This window comes from Peromyscus leucopus, chromosome 3 (assembly GCF_004664715.2).
Source record: "Peromyscus leucopus breed LL Stock chromosome 3, UCI_PerLeu_2.1, whole genome shotgun sequence".
NCBI lineage: Eukaryota > Metazoa > Chordata > Mammalia > Rodentia > Cricetidae > Peromyscus > Peromyscus leucopus.
The window spans coordinates 137794823-137812530 of record NC_051065.1 but is presented as its reverse complement, the minus strand read 5'-3'; the positions used below and the strand labels follow the sequence as shown (position 1 = coordinate 137812530).

The window sequence follows — 17708 nt, the reverse complement described above, 5'->3', positions numbered from 1 at the left end:
GATGGAAAGTGCTCTCTAAATTTGAATGACTGCTGACAACATCAGCTCAGATTGGAGTGCTAGGCAAGTGCTCTGCCATCAAGCTGTATCCCAGACAGAAAAGCATCCCTCTTCACAGCCTCATCCAGCATGCTCCCCCATTCTATTAATTGGCTTCTTGTTTCAGTTTCATAAACAATTGTAAAGCAGACTGTCTCCCCCACCATCCACTGACAAAGAACCATGATACTTGCAAAAGAGAACAGAACTACCTCCTGTTAGTCCCTTTCCTTATCACTGTGAACCAATACCCCACAAAAGCTACTCAAAGAGGAAAGCGTTTGCTTTGGCTCATGGCTTAAGAAGGGGTGCAGAAGGCAGGGTGTTGGCAGCGTAAGATGGCAGGAGCGGAGAAAAGGAAGTGGAGCCCACACTACTAAACCTCAAAGCCCACCGCCAGGAAGTCATTTCCTTCAGTAAAACTGCACTTCCAAGGGTTACACAGCCCTCCAAAACAGTGCCACCAGCTGGTGACCCAGGGTGAAACACATGAACTGTTTGGGGGGTGGGTGGGAGGCTGGGGAGTGTTTTACTTTCAAATTACAACACACATGAAAACAGAAGGTCAGGATGAGGAGAGAGAATATTAAAGGGATGATGTTCATCTAGAAAGCATGCAAAAGAGTTCTGACTGGAGTACCATGGCAAGGAGGAACAGGAACTGTGCTTGCCAAAAGCTGAGTCAAGAAAGACATTAGAGCCCTAGTGGACCACATGTGGCATTTGGAAAGTTGGAATGCTGTTTTTTGTTTTTGTTTGTTTGTTTTGTCTCTTTGTTTTTGGAGACAGGGTTTCTCTGTGTAGCCCTAGGTGTCCTGGAACTAGTTCTGTAGACCAGGCTGGCTTCAAACTCACAGAGATCTGCCTATCTGCTTCTCCCACCAGCCAGAAGGCTACATTTTAACAGAAAGCTAAAGACCAAAGTAGGATAAGGCAAGGATGAAGTTGGGCCATCTTTCATGCTGGTACAACGGTGTTAGGACCAAGTAAAATCTGAGGCATAGAAAACTATTAAAGGTTAGTTCATTAAACAATTAAAGGTGAGGAGAACAAGGCTTAGGGTGAAAGGCAAACTATTTTTTTTTTTTTTAACAAGGAAAGGAACATTCACGGAAATGCCTCTGACATTACATTTGTGATTCTGTCTAGTGCTCCAAAGTGCAAGATGTGATTGAACTCATTGTGTAGCCAAGACTGACCTTGAACTCTATCCTCCTGCCTCCATTCTCCTAAGTGCCACCATACCTGATTCATGCTATGCCTTTGGAACTCAATTTCTCCCTTTCTCATTGGTCTTTTGTTCTGAGATTGTTTCTCCATGTCTTTGCTACCCCACAATAGGGTTCCCATGCACTGTTGGACTACACTTGTACTAAAATCATGTTGAGTACCTCATTTGCTCACTTAGGCAGCTCCACTCAAGGGTGACTAGTAACCATCCAATATGCTTCTGGTGAGTGAGTTGCTTCTATATCCTAGGTATTAGCTATATTCTAGATATCATTAATATCCTAGGTATCATCTATATTCTAGGTATCTATATACTGGGTATCATCCTTATACTAGCTAATACGTTAAATGCAGAGAATTCATGGTCTTAAACAAAATCTCCAGGTAAATCATACAAAGAGAAGTCAACCAATTTACAAAGGTGAGGAGGAGGCAGGGCTCCAGACTGAGCAAAGGGCTTATGAAGGTCAGGACCAGTTTTCAGAGGGACACTAAGATGAACACAGCAACAGTGGATATGCATAGCTGGGAGCCTGGGACTCTCTTGGAGAGGCAGGATCAGCCAGGGGTTTAGGAACAGAGCAAGACCATACGGCCCCTTGTCATGTTTTTCTCCTTGGTGTAGCATCTGCCTAAAAAAGTTTTGGTGCAAAATCAACAAAATGAAATGATGTGAAGCACTTAGCTGACAGAGTGTCACCTAGGGGTCATGAATGACTGGTGAGCTCTCTGGAGTTGTCAAGGCAGTTTTATAACAGTGGTTATCATGGATGGGGGCCATGATTGCTCATGTTGAAAAAGAGCACACCATACAAATGCTAATTTATGTGTGGCTTTGGAATGCATTTTTCCACAGGCTCCAAGCTAAGGACATACCATTCTCAATAGTTCATTTCTAAATCAGCTGTTGAAAAACATTAACACAGTTCCTCAGTGAAACAACACTGCAAATGGGTAGCTAATTAAGGGCAATTTAATCCACCAGAGAGCAGAACTTCAGTGTTAGCACCAGCTTGTGTTCTAGGAGCATTCATCCTTTAGTAAGTGTAGACAGTCACTGAGAGCAGTCTATTGCCTTCCAAAGGGGCAGCCCATGAACTTCCTCTGTCAGTACTTATGCCCATTTCCTGGGCTATTGTGATGCTTTATTCAGTTCTGGATTCCAAGCCTAACAGTCTCGATTTTCCTACACAGGTGTGTCTACAAGATCAAGATTCCTGTTCTTTTCAGCTACAGGATCTTGGGCTTAACAGGGAGCTGATCTGAAAAGATGTCTTACTGACAGAAGAATAAACAATAATTCCATTTTCCCAACATAAGTAGTCTGTAAAATGTATTTCAAGAGACAGCTTAAAGTTGCTTTGTTTTTATATAAAGATTTAAACCAGAATTATAAGCACATAAAAGCATTTGTGATGGTGATATTGGCTGTCAACATGGCTGGATTTAGAAGCACCCAGAAGAGTCTTAAAGCACCTCAAGGTATGCTTATACGGAGAGGACTAACCAAAAGAGGAAGAGCCACTCTGAGCCCCATACCCTCTCTCCTGTCCATCATGACATGAACCTTACCACATGCTCCTGCTACCATTATGTTCTGCTGTTAATCACATGGGTACAACCAACTACAGATGGGGTGATGTGGATATCACTCTATATACTGTAAATGTGAGGCTCTGATTGGTTAATAAATAAAATGCTGATTGGTCAGTAGCCAGGCAGGAAGCATAGGCAGGACAAGCAGAGAAGAGAATTCTGGGAAGGGTCAGGAGTCGCAAGCCAGACACAGAGGAAGCAAGATGTGAAGGCAGAACTTAGAAAAGGTACCAAGCCACGTGGCTAAACACAAATAAGAATTATGGGTTAGTTTAAATGTAAGAGATAGTCAGTGGTAGGCCTGAGCTAATGGCTGAGCAGTTTTAATTAACATAAGTCTCTGTGTGTTTACTTGGGTCCAAGCGGCTGCAGGACTGGTGGGTGAGAGAGATTTGTCCTGATCATGGACCAGGTGGGACACAGGAAAACTTCAGCTACAATGGAGTCCTCTAAAACCAGACATTTTGGTCCCAGCTATGCATAAGTAACCATGAAAGAATTCCAGGAAAATGGCTGTCACTCAGACCAGTCAGCCCAGATGATAGATTGCTTTGGGAGCCACTTTCCTTCAATGACTCCTGCTTTTCACTGAATCCTGGCCATGTAAGTAGCCAATACCATCATGAGTGGGTACAAGTGAAAAGGTTTCTCAACTGGGTCACTTATTATCTTGAGAGATACTTTCTGGTACATGGGCCTACAGATGATGAGTGTTTTCAGAACACTTCCAATGAGGAGCTGAAGCCACCTTACAGGCATGGCCTGTGCCCAACACCAAATTCCCACCCCATCCCCACACCACAGAGACAGCAGCCTTTTCACAGGAATGCCCCTCACTGCCCTGCAGAATACCTAGCTTACAACATTGACAGGTGAGACCACAATTCTAACTCAAGAGGAGCCTGTGAATGCTAGGACAAGGTAAGGCAATCAAAGTAGAAATAAGTCTTCATCAGGTGACTACTGGGGAATAAGTCATCCTTCTTATGCATAGAGCATGTTCCAAACGAATGACTGAATGGTACAGGCTCTCTGCTGGTTAATCTCATGATGGGAGAATCTGGGGTTCCTTGGTTTTGTTTGTTTTTTCCTTATGTTTTGATCATGCTTATGCATATGGCATAGTGAGCCATGCTTGCCCTTGACTACAGCTATTCTGTAGTTGGTTGTTATTATGGCATGGCTGTCCAGTGTGAGTCTGCCCACCATATACTGAAAAATGCATTTATGGTGGTCAGACCAGAAGGGAATGTCAAAAATAAGTATTCCTGTCCATACTGCTTACATTCCAAACTATCCCAAATTATGTCCGACTCTGGGATGACTTACTGGGTCAGGGCTTAAATATTGCCAGGGTGATGCTACACCTGTCTGGTGCTGGGAGCACACTGAATCTGACTATGCCTCTGAATCTTCTCAGCCTTCTCAAAGGTGCATCAAGAGGGCCAAAGCAACCAGTCTGGCAGCAGCCTTTGCTCAGTAGCTACCTGGAGTTACTGGTGAGCCAGAGGGTGTATTGTTCTTCAAGTGTGAGAACAGCTCTTGCCTGCTCAGCAGGGCCTGACTGGCAGAGAGAAAGATTTGTACATAATTTGCTGCAATTAATCTGATGTGCCTCTATAAGAATAAAGGGACAGGCAGAACATTGCTCAATACTCAGAGTCAAAGGCACCTGCGTACTCTCTGCAGTGTGTGTGAGTGAGGGTTTGCAGTGATGGGTGGTGTGTCTTGTGAGGGCGTTTGAGACTGAATAACTTTGTTTCACTGCCCACTCCTCAAGAAAGAAGAAACACATTGCCCAGAGGTTCCTCCACCATGTGGGTTCTGGGCTGCAATGTCCTGCATAACATCATACTGTCAGCTGTTGTGTTCACTCTGTATGAAACCACTACGAGACATCATTAGAAGTTACAGCCTTCTTTCTTCAGCCCCAAGTTAACACCCAGCTCAACACCTCTCTTTTGTCTAGTCCAAAATGGCGGAGTCTCGGCTGTCTCAGGGTCTCTTGGCAATGAGTTCTCACCAAACACTTCAGCAGCTTGTACATGACTAGAAACGGTCAGCTGGGAGATGTGTGAGGAGCTTTCACAGAATTAAGCTCTAGGGACTTTACTATCGGGGTGGTCTTCAGCTTTAAGTACTTAGGGGCCCCATCACAGCACTGCAGGGAAAGAGTCACTAGCTCTTCCTTTAGTCTTTACTCCCCAGGTACAGATGGGAGAGGAGAGCAGAGAACATGGCTTCCCTCCCCAATTCTTCCTCTCTTTCATTTCCATTAAAGGGAACGTTCCCGAGAGTGATCTCTTCCTCCAGCTGGATTAAGAACAGGAGTCATTAAGTAGAAGAGAGAAAGTATGGCCCTCCTTGCCGTTTAATCTATCTCTGATCCATGTATTCAGGGCACTTCATAAAATAAGAAACACAGGAAGAGCCAAGATGCTGTGCACACACAGATGACGACGACCAGGGCTGGGAAGACTCCTAGATTAAAATAATCGAATGCCAAACAAGCTTGCTGCTCACCTAAGCCTGGTGAAGAGCCATCTCTGTTGTGGGTGTTAGAATCATTGCTTGGAGACTCAGAGAAGTCAGGCCAGAGAGGCTGTGCTAATTTGCCTTGTGTAGCGTATGTTTGCTAGCTATGATCGTAAGGGCAGAGAAAGGTCAGTTGGTTTCGCCCAGCTGATTGTATTCAATAGTTATAAATGCACGTGGATTCTGCTATGACAGACCCTATATTCTGATGGTTCGCTCACTCTCTGAGATGTGTGTCAGGCAGTGGTGACAGAAGATGAAGGTGATAGGAAAATTGCTTTCCTGTGAGCAGTATAGATGTCTGACATTTATTTACTCCCTGGCAGGAAAGTTCATGGGCTCCCCAGGGATGCTCTCAGTGGGACGATTAGTCTATGGACCCTTCAGTACAGCTGGTCATACCCAGTGTTTCTCTGTTGAATGACAGTCCTCCCTCTATTGAATGTGAGTGCCCCATGTTGTCCTGGGAGCACTTGAGGAGAGTGCCCTGAAAAGAACCCCCCTATGGCAATTTTCTCCTCCAAAGTAGCTTTGGTTTTCTGGCTTCCTCACTGCCCGATGTTACTTAATAGGAGCTTGGGGTTCCTGGATCCAGACGGTGGCACAGAGTCCCCATCTAGTGAGAGAGGGCCCCTGATGATTGTGCTGTGGCATTCTGCTGGGATACCTGCTTTCCTGTGACACCATTTCCTGGTACACGTGTATGAGTGTATACACACAGGTTAGAGGTCAACTCACATGTTTCTTGGGTGCTGTTCAAATATTAGTCACTCAATGACCAGTGGCTTAGAGCTCACCCAGGAAGCTAGGCTGGCCAGCTAGTAAACCACAGAGATCGCCCTATGTCTGCCTTTCCAGTGCTGGGATTACAAGCTCATGCCACCCTGCCTGACTTTTACAGGGAGGTTTGGGGGATTGAACACAGGTCCTTGTGCTTGCAAGGAAGTATTTCACCACATGAGCCACCTCTCCAGTGTGAGTACTGTGACTTTCAAGACCCAACATTTTGGCTCTTGCTTCCTCTGAAAACTGGAGCTGCCTCCTCTGCCAGGAAGCCCGCCTGCTCCTTTTCTTCTCCTCCCTTGCTGCTGTTAGGATCAGACTGGCCTGGAGCCAAGTGCCCTTGAAGCTGTGAAGGAAGGGTCCTGCCCAAATCGGACTTGATTAAAATGCATGAGGGGGAAAGGTCTGAGACTCTGGTGTTTACAGAGCATGAGCAGTCTTTCATTGACTCTCCCTCCATGATCCACACTGGAGAGGAACTCTCAACATGGAATTGTAAATGAAGAGGGGCTGGGCTTTCCCACTCCCAGGCATTCTTGGGCCCTCATTGGCCCTTACACATGGCCAGCTAGGCAGAAAGGCTCCCAAAACTAACAGGCTGCACACAGTTCTCTGAGAACTTTTCCACTCCTGCTGCCATTGCATCTGGGAACGTTGGAAGGTGATGAGGCTGAAACATCCACAAGAACCCAGGACCTGCCCAGGAGCTAACTCTGACCGTGAATATAATTCTGACATCTCTAAAGCCTGATTCATTGTAGGATTCTTGCCCTGGGCCATGTATAAATTTTCATGCTGCATTAATTTGTCTCAGAGGACTCCAACTTAGTTCTCAGAAGGGAGGAGGGAAACACTATTTTTTAAAATTTTTTTTGAGACAGGGTTTCTCTGCATAGTCCTGACTGTTCTGGAGTTCACTCTGTAGACCAGGCTGGCCTCGAACTCAGAACTCTGCCTGCCTCTGCCTCCAGAGTGAGTGCTTAGATTAAAGGTGTGTACCCCCACTGCCTGTGAAACCCTGATTCTTAACACATTTTTACCCACGAGCTGAGATGTAGGAAGCTCAGTCTCCTTGAGATTAATACACTTATTTTTAATTTTTGTTTTCAGTGAGAGAAAAGGATGTTGGAAAACAGGCTTCTTTCCCTTTCATGTAAATAAACTTCAGACTGAAGAAACTGTCTTTAACAGCTAGCTAAATGGAATAACTCTGAGAATAAGAGTCATGTCTATACAGAGGTCCAAATTCAAACAGAGGCCTCAGTGTACTTGGCCATTCTAAGCTGGGCCCAGAACCCACTCCACAGAGAAATCACAGATACACCCAGTGACCCCAGTGGGTGGGAACATCACTTCCAGTGTCTGCCACCAAGACTAGTGCCCCCAACATGGGCTGTGACACACGGCTCTAACTAGAAGCAGAGCGGCCGGCTGCTGGTGTGCATTTTGGCCTCAGTTCAATTCAATTCAGAGAGGAAAAGAGTGAGCGCATGCTAATGCTAGTTTACATAATAACATTTAAAAAAGTCTGGCTCCAGGGGCCCTCTGGTCATCTAGCGTCTTGCATAAGGATACCTTTCTGAAGAAAACTCCACAGATCTAGCCCAAGATTAGGTCCAGATGGTTTTCCTCCCCAATCTCTTCCTTCCTCCTCTTCTGGTACCACAACCACTTTCTCCCCTCCCTCTCTCCCTCCTTCTCTCCCTGCCCCTTTTTTCCTTCTTTAGCTTCATTTCACTTCACTTTGCAAAACCATGGCTCCACTAATGTCAACTTGGTGAAACAAAGCTGTGTTTCTTTTGTTCGGGGTGAGAAAGACCATTGACCTGAGATGACATGCTGCAACTTACAATCTATATACATAGGAGACTTGCATTCTTTACACAGCTTTGTGATTACTCAGGTGGGGTGTGTATGTGTGTGTGTGTGTGTGTGTGTGTGTGTGTGTGTGTGTGTGTGTAGTACCTGTGCTTTTGATAAGGAGGGAGTTATCTGCACTTAATAAACAAATGAAGTTCCCTCCAGGTCTGTGACATGAACTACATGCAATAAACCAGAGTATGAGGAAAGTACATTAATAATGGTTTTTACCTCAATGGAACTGTGAAGGTGATATGTCTTATAGAAACAAGCCTTCGCTGTGACAATGACCTCACAACAGGCCTTGCAAAAGATTGTGCACAGATGGGGAGAAAATGGCATTAATCAGGCTCAAGGACTCAGCAAAAGGGAGCACACAATGCCACTTAGGTCCCTTCCTGTTGCCCTAAGATTTACCAGCAAAGAGAAAGAGCTCCGTGTAACACATCTCCCTGAAGATCTCCAGTGCAAAGTGGGTGAATTATATATAAAAGAGAATTCAATCCTTCTGTGAGAAATGCTGGTTTCATAAGGACAGGGCCAAATGGCTGAGTGTAGGAGATGAGGCAAGAAGAAGCTCAAAGTGCAGATTCTAGAAGAAGCATCAATGGTCCTGTGTTAGGTTCCTGTGGCTGCCACACAAGTGGCCACAGGCATAAATGTCTTCCTTTAAGTTCTGCAGGCTGTTAACTGTGCCATAACACTTCTAGAGTCCAGGGAAGAGTCCTCCCTATTGATGTAACCAACCGTCTTATTAAATAAGAAACACAGAAACAATGTAAAAGAGAAAGCCGAGAAGTCAGAGCTCAGAGCTAAAATCTCACCCTTCCTCCTGCTGTCCCAGCTTCGCAAAAAGAGACCTACTTCCTGTCAGTTCGTTTTTTTATAGTATGTTGTTCTGCCTTCTCATTGGTTGTAAACCCAAACACATGACTGCCTCGTCACTGTCTGAATGTACAGCCCCCTAGGTCTTAAAGGCATATGTCTCCAATGCTGGCTATATCCCTGAACACACAGAGATCTTATAGGATTAAAGGCGTGTGCCACCACCGCCACACTCTTGCTATGGCTCTAATAGCTCTGACCCCCGGACAACTTTATTTATTAACATACAATCAAAATAATATTTCAGTACAATTAGATTACCACCACACCTCCCCTCGCCTCTTTCGGCTTCTTGTGACTGCATCTTCTGCCTGCGTTTGCCCCTTCAATCTCAATTACATCTGAAGTGGCATTTTCCTCTTCTGTGCCATACAGCTCTGAATGTTGCTTTGTCATCAGCTTGAACACCCACCTTGACAACCCAGGATGGTCTCACCTCAAGTCCCCCTCCCTCCCAAACTGGGTCATCATTCACTGGATCTAAGGATTGGGTTGTGGATATGTCTTTGTGGTAGCACCTTCTGGCATCCTCGGTGTCCCAATGGGGTAGCAGGATTTGGTGGTAAGGAATCCGGGGTGAGACATCATTGGGTGCTAGAAGGAAGGCAGCCACCAGGGTGATATGTGGAGGGGACATAGGAAAAGAGAGAAAGGAGTCTTGAGAGCCCCCATGGCAGCCCAATAGTGAGCATTGGGTTATCTGCAGCCTGGGACTTGAATGTGACCATTCCTAAATCCCAATGGATCTTAGGGACTTCCTGTCCCAGTGAAGATAGGCCCTGGAATTAGGGCCTATCTTAATAGCCTGAAACATGCAGATTCAGACTTGGGCAAAATCATGGAAGTGGTAGTTGCTGACTCTGATGGGCAGCCCTGAGGTTATCTAAGAACTTTAGGTTTTTTTCCTAGATCCACCTGAACAGGGGTTACCCTGGCAGGACTATGGAGGGCTTTCAGTGAGATGATGGTCCATATAAAGCATTAGATTTGTTCTGACACTTAAGAGGAAGAAAAGGCAGAAGTCCATTCCCATTCCCTGAACCCATGTATTCTGCATTCCACACCCTCCCATGACATGAGGACTTCTATTCTCCTGCCATTTCCAAAAGACCTGCTGTCTATCATCTTTTCCAAGAGAACACATTTCTGGATGTGGTGGAACACATCTGTAATCCTAGCATTTGGGAGGTGGAAGAAAGAAGGATCACAAGTTCAAGGCCAGTCTCAGAAACATCATGAGCTGGAAGCCAGACACATAAGTTGCTGACTCAAAATCAATCAATCAATCAATAAAAACTTTATTAAACATTTTAAGACAGTTAAAAAATAAAAAAGATGGCATGCTGCTTGACAGCTCCGGAGAGCTCCATGAGTGCATGGCTCATACCCTTGCATTTTGCTCAGCTACCTGGATGTCCAACCTGGGCCCTCACTGCTGGAGATCTGCCTCATTACTCATGACTGATGCCCTTACTAAGCTATTTCTAGCCGAGTATTCCATGATTTGACCAAAATGGTCTCAGCCAGGACCAGGGTGTGCCAGATCTTGTGTGAGGTTAGCTGTCTCCTGCTGGCTTGCAGCCTGAAGTTAATAGAGCAAGGAAAATACATTTGTAGAGTAGAAATCATGGCCCCATTTCTTCACATAAGCTCACTGATATCCAACTGTTTCAGGATAGGAGCCCTATAAACACACATATCACCAAACTACTTTCCCTGAGGTTTACATGATTATTTATTTGTTTGCATGTTGACTTGAAAGTCATGCCCTACTGTCTTCATCCATTATATGTTACTATAACAGAATATTACAGACTTGGTGATTTGTAAAGAAAAGAAACTTATTCTTCACTGTTCTAGAGGCTGGCAAGTTCAGGACATGGCATCAGCGTCTGGCAAAGGCCAAAGCATGACAGAGAGCATCACATTGCGAGGAAGCCTATGCACATGACAGAGAGAGTGAGAAGGCCAGAGCAAGTGAGCTGAGGACATCGAACTCCCATTCACAACAAAGCCAGGCTGACAGCAGCTGACCCACTTCTAAGATACTGACATTAGTCCATTCACAGGGCAGAGCCCTCCTAACCTAAACACATTTCAATCCTGCTACAATGTCAATTAAATTTCAACCTGAGTTTGCCAGAGGACATTCAAATCATATTACCTGCCTCCTATATGCCACAAAGAGAAACAGTACCTTTCAGACCCTATGAAATTTCTCAGAAACCCAGAATTAGCATTTATCTAGAAGAGCCAAGGGGTCTTCGTTTGTGCATTATATGGCCATCCTTATTGTGTGTCCATTATTGCAGGCAAGTCTGAGGGCACTGCACAGTAGTAGAATACTTGCTTATGAATGTTGAGTACCAAAGACTGTTGTGGTCTGCATAGATGAGCAGGCTGTCAATAAAGCTTTATAGTTCCTTCAGGAGATAAACTACAAAATGTAATTTAAGGATATCACCATGGTGGTAGGATTGTGTGAAGCAGAGGGAAGCCAGACATCCCAGAGAGCCCAGTAGCCATGCAGCCTGCTATGGCCACAGTCATCTCCATCTCCCCTGCAAGTTTCCTTAAATCCAACCTCATCTCTACTTCCTTCATCAGCAACCCTTCTATCTCCTGGAATCTCTACTTCCTATCATCCAACAATGGCTTAAAGGTCGGGGTCGCTTTATGCCCAGGCTAAAGTCAATTTGAAAGCCATTAGCCTTCCCAAGTACTAGAAATACTGTTATTGTCTATTTAAATAATACCTCTGAAAGACCTATCAAACCAAGTACAAATTTTAGAATACTATCTAATTATCATGGCTTAATTAATTAGATAGCTTAATTTTTAGTACAGGGAAATGATTTAGCTTGTTAAACTTTGACAAGGTATATGGAGGATGTAGGAAAAGGGTGATTAACCAGAAAAAGCATCATGGTCTAAATAGTGTGGCACACTGGTGGTGGTGGGGTGACAGTCAGCCAAGAATATCGTAAGGGCAAGTTATTTAACCTCTAAGCTCCAATTGCTTCATCTGCAAGTAAAGATATTAATGACACCATTACACAAGACTGTCTCTGCAATGTGTTTGGCATTATGCCTGGCTTAAAAGGAGCTAAAAAAAAGAGTGTTAGCCAAGATATTGCTGAAGTAACATCAGTAATAACAACAATGATGATCTTTATCAGCAGTAGTAGGAACAGTGGTGGATATAAAGTATCCCTTGAAAAGCTGGGTTAAGTGGACCCAAAACAGCTAGTTAATGAAAGGGTAGAGAACTAAATTACAATTAACTAGAGTAGAAGCAGGGGTGGCCACATGAACTGTTGTGGTTAGAAACGTGAAATGGTTCCCATAGGATCCCATGTTTCAACATATACCCCTGCTGCTGGTGGCAGTGTTTCCGGACCCTTAGCATATGGTGCCTTGGAAGAGAGTTATTGAGGGTGAAACTGAGGCTCCACAGCTCCGCCCCACTTCCTGTCTGCCCTCTGCTCCTGAATATGGAAGCAATGTGATAAGCTATCTTATACTCCTAATGCTGTGCTTCCCTACCATGATGGACTGTATCCCTTCCCATGAGCCAGCAGAAAGCCTTCCTTGAGGTCCTTTTGTTAGCTATTTTGTCACTACCGTAAAACAAACGAACAAAACAAAACTAACATATTAATCTTAGTCTTTTATAACTTTGCCTGGGATTCCCTACAAGGGAAACATCCTAGGAGATGGTTTTAGAAGTAAATATGCAAGGTTTCAACCTGGACTCTGTCACACTTGATATGTGTGACTTCAGGGAGTTTCAGCTCATCTCAGAGTTGTAGTGTCTTCATGGGAAATGGGAATAATCACACTAGACAAAAGATTATACAAACAGCACACACAGATGTGGTAAAGATAATGTACCTAGTACCCAGCAAATACTGGTGGGTGGAGATCTTTCCCCTTCGTACTATGTTTGGCAGACAGCAAAATGGAACATCCATCTGGATAGGTGAGAGACATAAGAACAAGTACTGTGGGCTCACTGTTCAGGGACAAAGACGCCACTAACTGCCTTACACTCCATCCCCACCTCTGCATCTGAAGGAACGCACAGTAGGGCTGCCAGAAGGCGCATCCACATTTCATTACGTCATGTGGTCATTCAGGGCTCATTGCAGTGCACCCTAATCAAAGGGAAGGCATGCAGCAGGAGCATCACAGGAGCAGGTGTCCTTATCAGTAACAAATGAAATCTCAGTGCACTTTTCTTCTGCCCAAATATTGACGACTGCTTTTTAGCTATAAATGTCAGAGTTACAGATATCTTCCCATCATTGCCCTGAGATGTCTACCATTTGATTTGAGTGACACAGATGATATGTCATCAGATAGTCTGAACAAGCTTCAGAACCCTTCTCTACTGTAAATGTTACTTTCCCTGATGGAAAGATCATTTCTGCTCTCAATAATATTGTTTCAATGTGTATATTATTTTTCTTTTTCTAAACTCTAATAATATGCTTCCCCACATGCATTTCCATGCTAGTCCAAGATTCTGTTTTCTTTAGGTGTTTTGAAGTAAAGCTAATATAAATTTTGACATTTTAAGTACACTTTCAAAATACTCTCCTATGGTTTTTATAACTGTTCCTGACACTAATATGCAGTCATGTGTCATTAGTTACTTAAATGTTTTCTATAATTATGTAAATTATGTTGACACTTTCTGGTAGGATGCTTATAATTTACTATTTTGTCACTTGTGACGTTCTGAAATACATCAGATAACCATTTTCAATCACTTCCAGATTAAGCAGCTGTTAAAAGCCCTGCTGTGTTGTGGCTCTTTTTTCTGTAGTGTCGTGTCCACTGTGGGCACAGGAGGTTCATAAATTCACAAACTCTTTCTCTACTCTCACATGGACCTAATTTTTTTTGTACTAGTAATGACCAAATAATGTCACTGATGGTAGGATTCATCCAAGTCAAAGAGAAATACTATTGTGCACAAGTCTTCAGATTGCCATATAGAACAGGGAAGATGTGTTATAATAAAGGCCTGAATAATTGTCTTGGAAGAGGGAGACTGATGAGCTGCTCAGGTGAGCCTAGGGAGAGTTCTACAAGTGAAGGATCTCTAATCTGAACCAGGTTTAAGTGGGAGTTTAATGAGTGAGAACTGGGAAGAAAAATTCCCATGCCTGGATCAAGCCATGATCAAGAATGAGGAGGAGGAGTTAAGGATGCCTGTGATGCAGGATGCAAGCATTGGCCAGAGATACTGGAGAGCTGGTGGTCATTAATAAAGGGCATGGAAGCCACATTAGTGGGGAAAGGCAAGCAGCTGTATTTATTATATGTAAAAGAAGTGATGCGATTCATTGTCTTAGAATACAACAATATGAAAGACAGACACATATTTTCTTTGCTGTAAGTAGCCTAGGATGGCCATAAGGGAAGGAAAGACCACCACCTCCCACATGTCAACTATTTTTAGTTCAAATAGAAACACATTCCAAGTTGTTGATGGGTAAAATAAAGGTATTAGAGAGATAAATACAGTGTTGGGAGCTATTTTCAGATACATTTGAAGAAAACAATAAGACAAATATGGTAGATTATCATCACATGTCAACTGACAGTCTCAAAAAGTCTGTGGTCCACCACTCTGTTGTCATGGTGATGCATAATGGCATGAACTTGTCAGACAAGAACAATTTATGCTTGGGAACTTAGTCCACTACACCTCTTCTAAACCAATGTAAAGTGACATGTTCCCATGATTTGGCCAACTTTTTGGTGACAAATCTACACCTGGCAGCAGAGCCCTAAGAGCTTCTGGTACATCCATGACTTTTGGTAGGCATGGCCTACCTGATCTGTACCAAGTCCAAGTGAAGGCTGTGATGGAGGTTGGTAGCAAGGAGTGATGAAAGCTATCTAATTCAAATTCTATTTAGTTCCATAATGATTGTGCTGGCTGGTTTTTGTGTCAACTTGACACAAGCTAGAGTCATCAGAGAGGAAGGAGTTTCAGTTGAGGAAATGCCTCCATGAGATCCAGCCATAAGGCATTTTCTCAATTAGTGATTGATGGGGGAGGGCCCAGCCCATGGTGGGTAGTGCCATTCCTGGGCTGGTGGTCCTGGGTTCTATAAGAAAGCAGGCTGAGCAAGCCAGGTGCAGCAAGCCAGTGAGCAGCACTCCTCCATGGCTTCTGCATCAGTTCCTGTCTCCAGGATCCTGCCTTGCTTGAGTTCCTGGCCTGACTTTCCTCTGATATTTGATGATGAATAGCTATGCAGAAGTATAAGCAGAATAAACCCTTTCCTCCCCAACTTGCTTTTTGGTCATGGTGTTTCACTGCAGCAAGAGAAAGCCTAACTAAGACAGTGGCAACAGATGCTGCTGATAGAATCACATGCAAGGGAAAGGTCTAAAAATGAATCAGGTAGTAAATGGATGAATAAATAAATGCACAATAAATTATGAGTTAGAGCAATATGTGATGCTTTAAGAAGGGAAACAAACATACAAGAAAGAGAAAACATTTTTAAGTTTAAATAAAAATAAAGCAAAATAATTTAATAATTAAAAGAAAAATAAAGCAAAAGGAAGACAAATTCGACAAACTAAAAACATTTAATAAATCACATATAAACAGTGACTATACTGAATTAATATGTCTTTCACACACAGACACATGTGCACATGTACTCACATACAGACATGCATACACACACACACACACACACACACACACACACACACACACACAAAACACCATACAATTCCCTCAAGGAACTGTTTCCCCTTTCTCACAAGGTTCTGAGAGTTCTTGGTGAATGAAGAGGGGTGGATGGAGAACTGGCCCCTGAGTCAAGACAGTAACTTCTCCCAGGGATCCTCACCCATGTGAGAAAGTACTACCCACAGGTCTGAAAGTACATCTGCCTTTATCTCAGGGCTTCATCCTGGAAGTGGAAACGGAAAGTGACACTTTCTAAATGTTAAAGAACTAAAGAATAGGAAAAGTTTTGTAAGTGAAAGAATGTAAAATGCTCTGGTCTTGAACTTTCCCAGACACTCTGCAAACACAGCCTTTCTAGTCCCAGACCGTCATGGTTGTTGCATTTCTAGGGGACAAATCTCCCATGGAAACTGGCATGCTTCAGGCTGACCTACATGATCCCATACATTAGCAGGTTTCTCTTTCCTTCCTTCCTTCTTTCTTTCTTTCTTTCTTTCTTTCTTTCTTTCTTTCTTTCTTTCTTTCTTTCTTTCTTTCTTTCTTTCTTTTCTTTTCTTTTTTTTTTTGGTATCCTTCAGCTAGGAAAGATGGAAAGTACCAAATACCTCCCTTTCCCTCCCCACTGCCAGGTGGGTGGGGAGGACTGTATTGGGAAGGGGGCAACCCACTCATCTGTGCCACACAGGGGCAATCATGCACTAAATAGCACTTCTCTTCAGGCTACAATGTGAAAAACCCTCCTGCCCAGGCCTAGGAACACGAGAGTGTGCAGAAGAACAAAGGGAGAGCCCACAGCCCAACACCATCGGGAAGAAAATGAGGTGTAAAGCTCTAGTATCCCAGTGTGGGTACACAGGGGCAGCCCTCTAATAACACAGCAAACAGGCAGCCTGAGCTGAGAGGCCACCCAACTGCATCCAACAAGAGCAACTATGTACTCAGAGAACCTGCTAGCATACCAAGCCCCTTATTTTGCAGCCCAGGGCGCCCTTGTGACAGCCTTTTACGAATCAGAAGGCAAGTGTGAAGGAGTATTAATTCAGTGGGGAATCCAGCTTCTGTGCCTATGTCCCAATTGAAGACAACACAGGAAAGAGCTATTGATTCTAAACATTTAGAAAATTACCAGGTTCATGAGAACTTTGAGTATGGCTAAGGACAGGATAGAGAACAATGCAAGTTTTAAATGGGTCTCTTACCTTCTTGTCACTCAGGCCAGAAACCTGGTCCACATACTCCTCTTGGATCATGAAGGCTGCTAAGTTGGCAGTGTAGCTGGCCAGGAAAATGACAGCAAAGAAGGCCCACACTGACACCATGATCTTGGAGGTGGTCCCCTTTGGGTTCTGCACAGGTACGGAGTTGTTGAACACCAGACCCCAGAGTAACCAAATTGCTTTGCCAATGGTGAAAGATGGGCCGCCTGGCTCTGATGTGACACAAAAGACAGGGAGAAAAATTTAAGTCTGGATATTTGGATCTATTTCAATCTATAAGAGCTGGACATTTCCTGGCAAGAGCAGGAGACCCCTTTAATGACTGATTCACAATTCAAGAGCATGTGTTTCCTCTGGGGGGCCTGAGGAAGGTAGAAGAGGGTTTCTTAGAAGAAAATCCAGAGCTCTAGGGTGTGGGGAGAGCTTTCTCCAACTAAAATGCTTTCCACCTTCATACAATAGGCCATCAAGATCTTTTGGGTGAAAGTTGGGTAACAACGGCCAACTATCTCAATATGGTCACATTGACCATTTTTTCTTAAAATTTAACATTGTATCTATCAAGGAAGTATTTTAACTTTCAAGACATCAGTAAGAATTGTGTGAGCCCCTTTCTATGATTGTCATAGAATTCCATGTTGACTTTCACCAGTGCTGGATGACTGAATGTACTTTTGGCTAAGTGCTTTTTAGCTTCTATCCCTTAGTAGCTGATATCTTAATAATGACCTCAATTCTCCTAACCCCTCCAATGCCAACCCTTCCCAACTGACCTAATGCAGCTGCAGCTTCTGTACAAGGAAGTCCAGCTAAGAGACCATTGACTCTTGGCCTGGCCA

At 43.9% G+C, this 17708-nt stretch overlaps 1 protein-coding gene across 4 annotated transcripts in view; it reads right to left on the bottom strand.

Annotated features, from left to right (window-relative positions):
* Nucleotides 1-17708, bottom strand: part of Grin2b (glutamate ionotropic receptor NMDA type subunit 2B) — a 453056-nt gene that overhangs the window by 40464 nt on the left and 394884 nt on the right. For all 4 annotated transcript variants that reach the window (XM_028872157.2, XM_028872158.2, XM_028872156.2 and 1 more), the window contains one exon: nucleotides 16852-17081. In XM_028872157.2, coding sequence (XP_028727990.1) covers nucleotides 16852-17081 — 230 coding nt within the window. The remainder of the gene's footprint in view (nucleotides 1-16851; nucleotides 17082-17708) is intronic.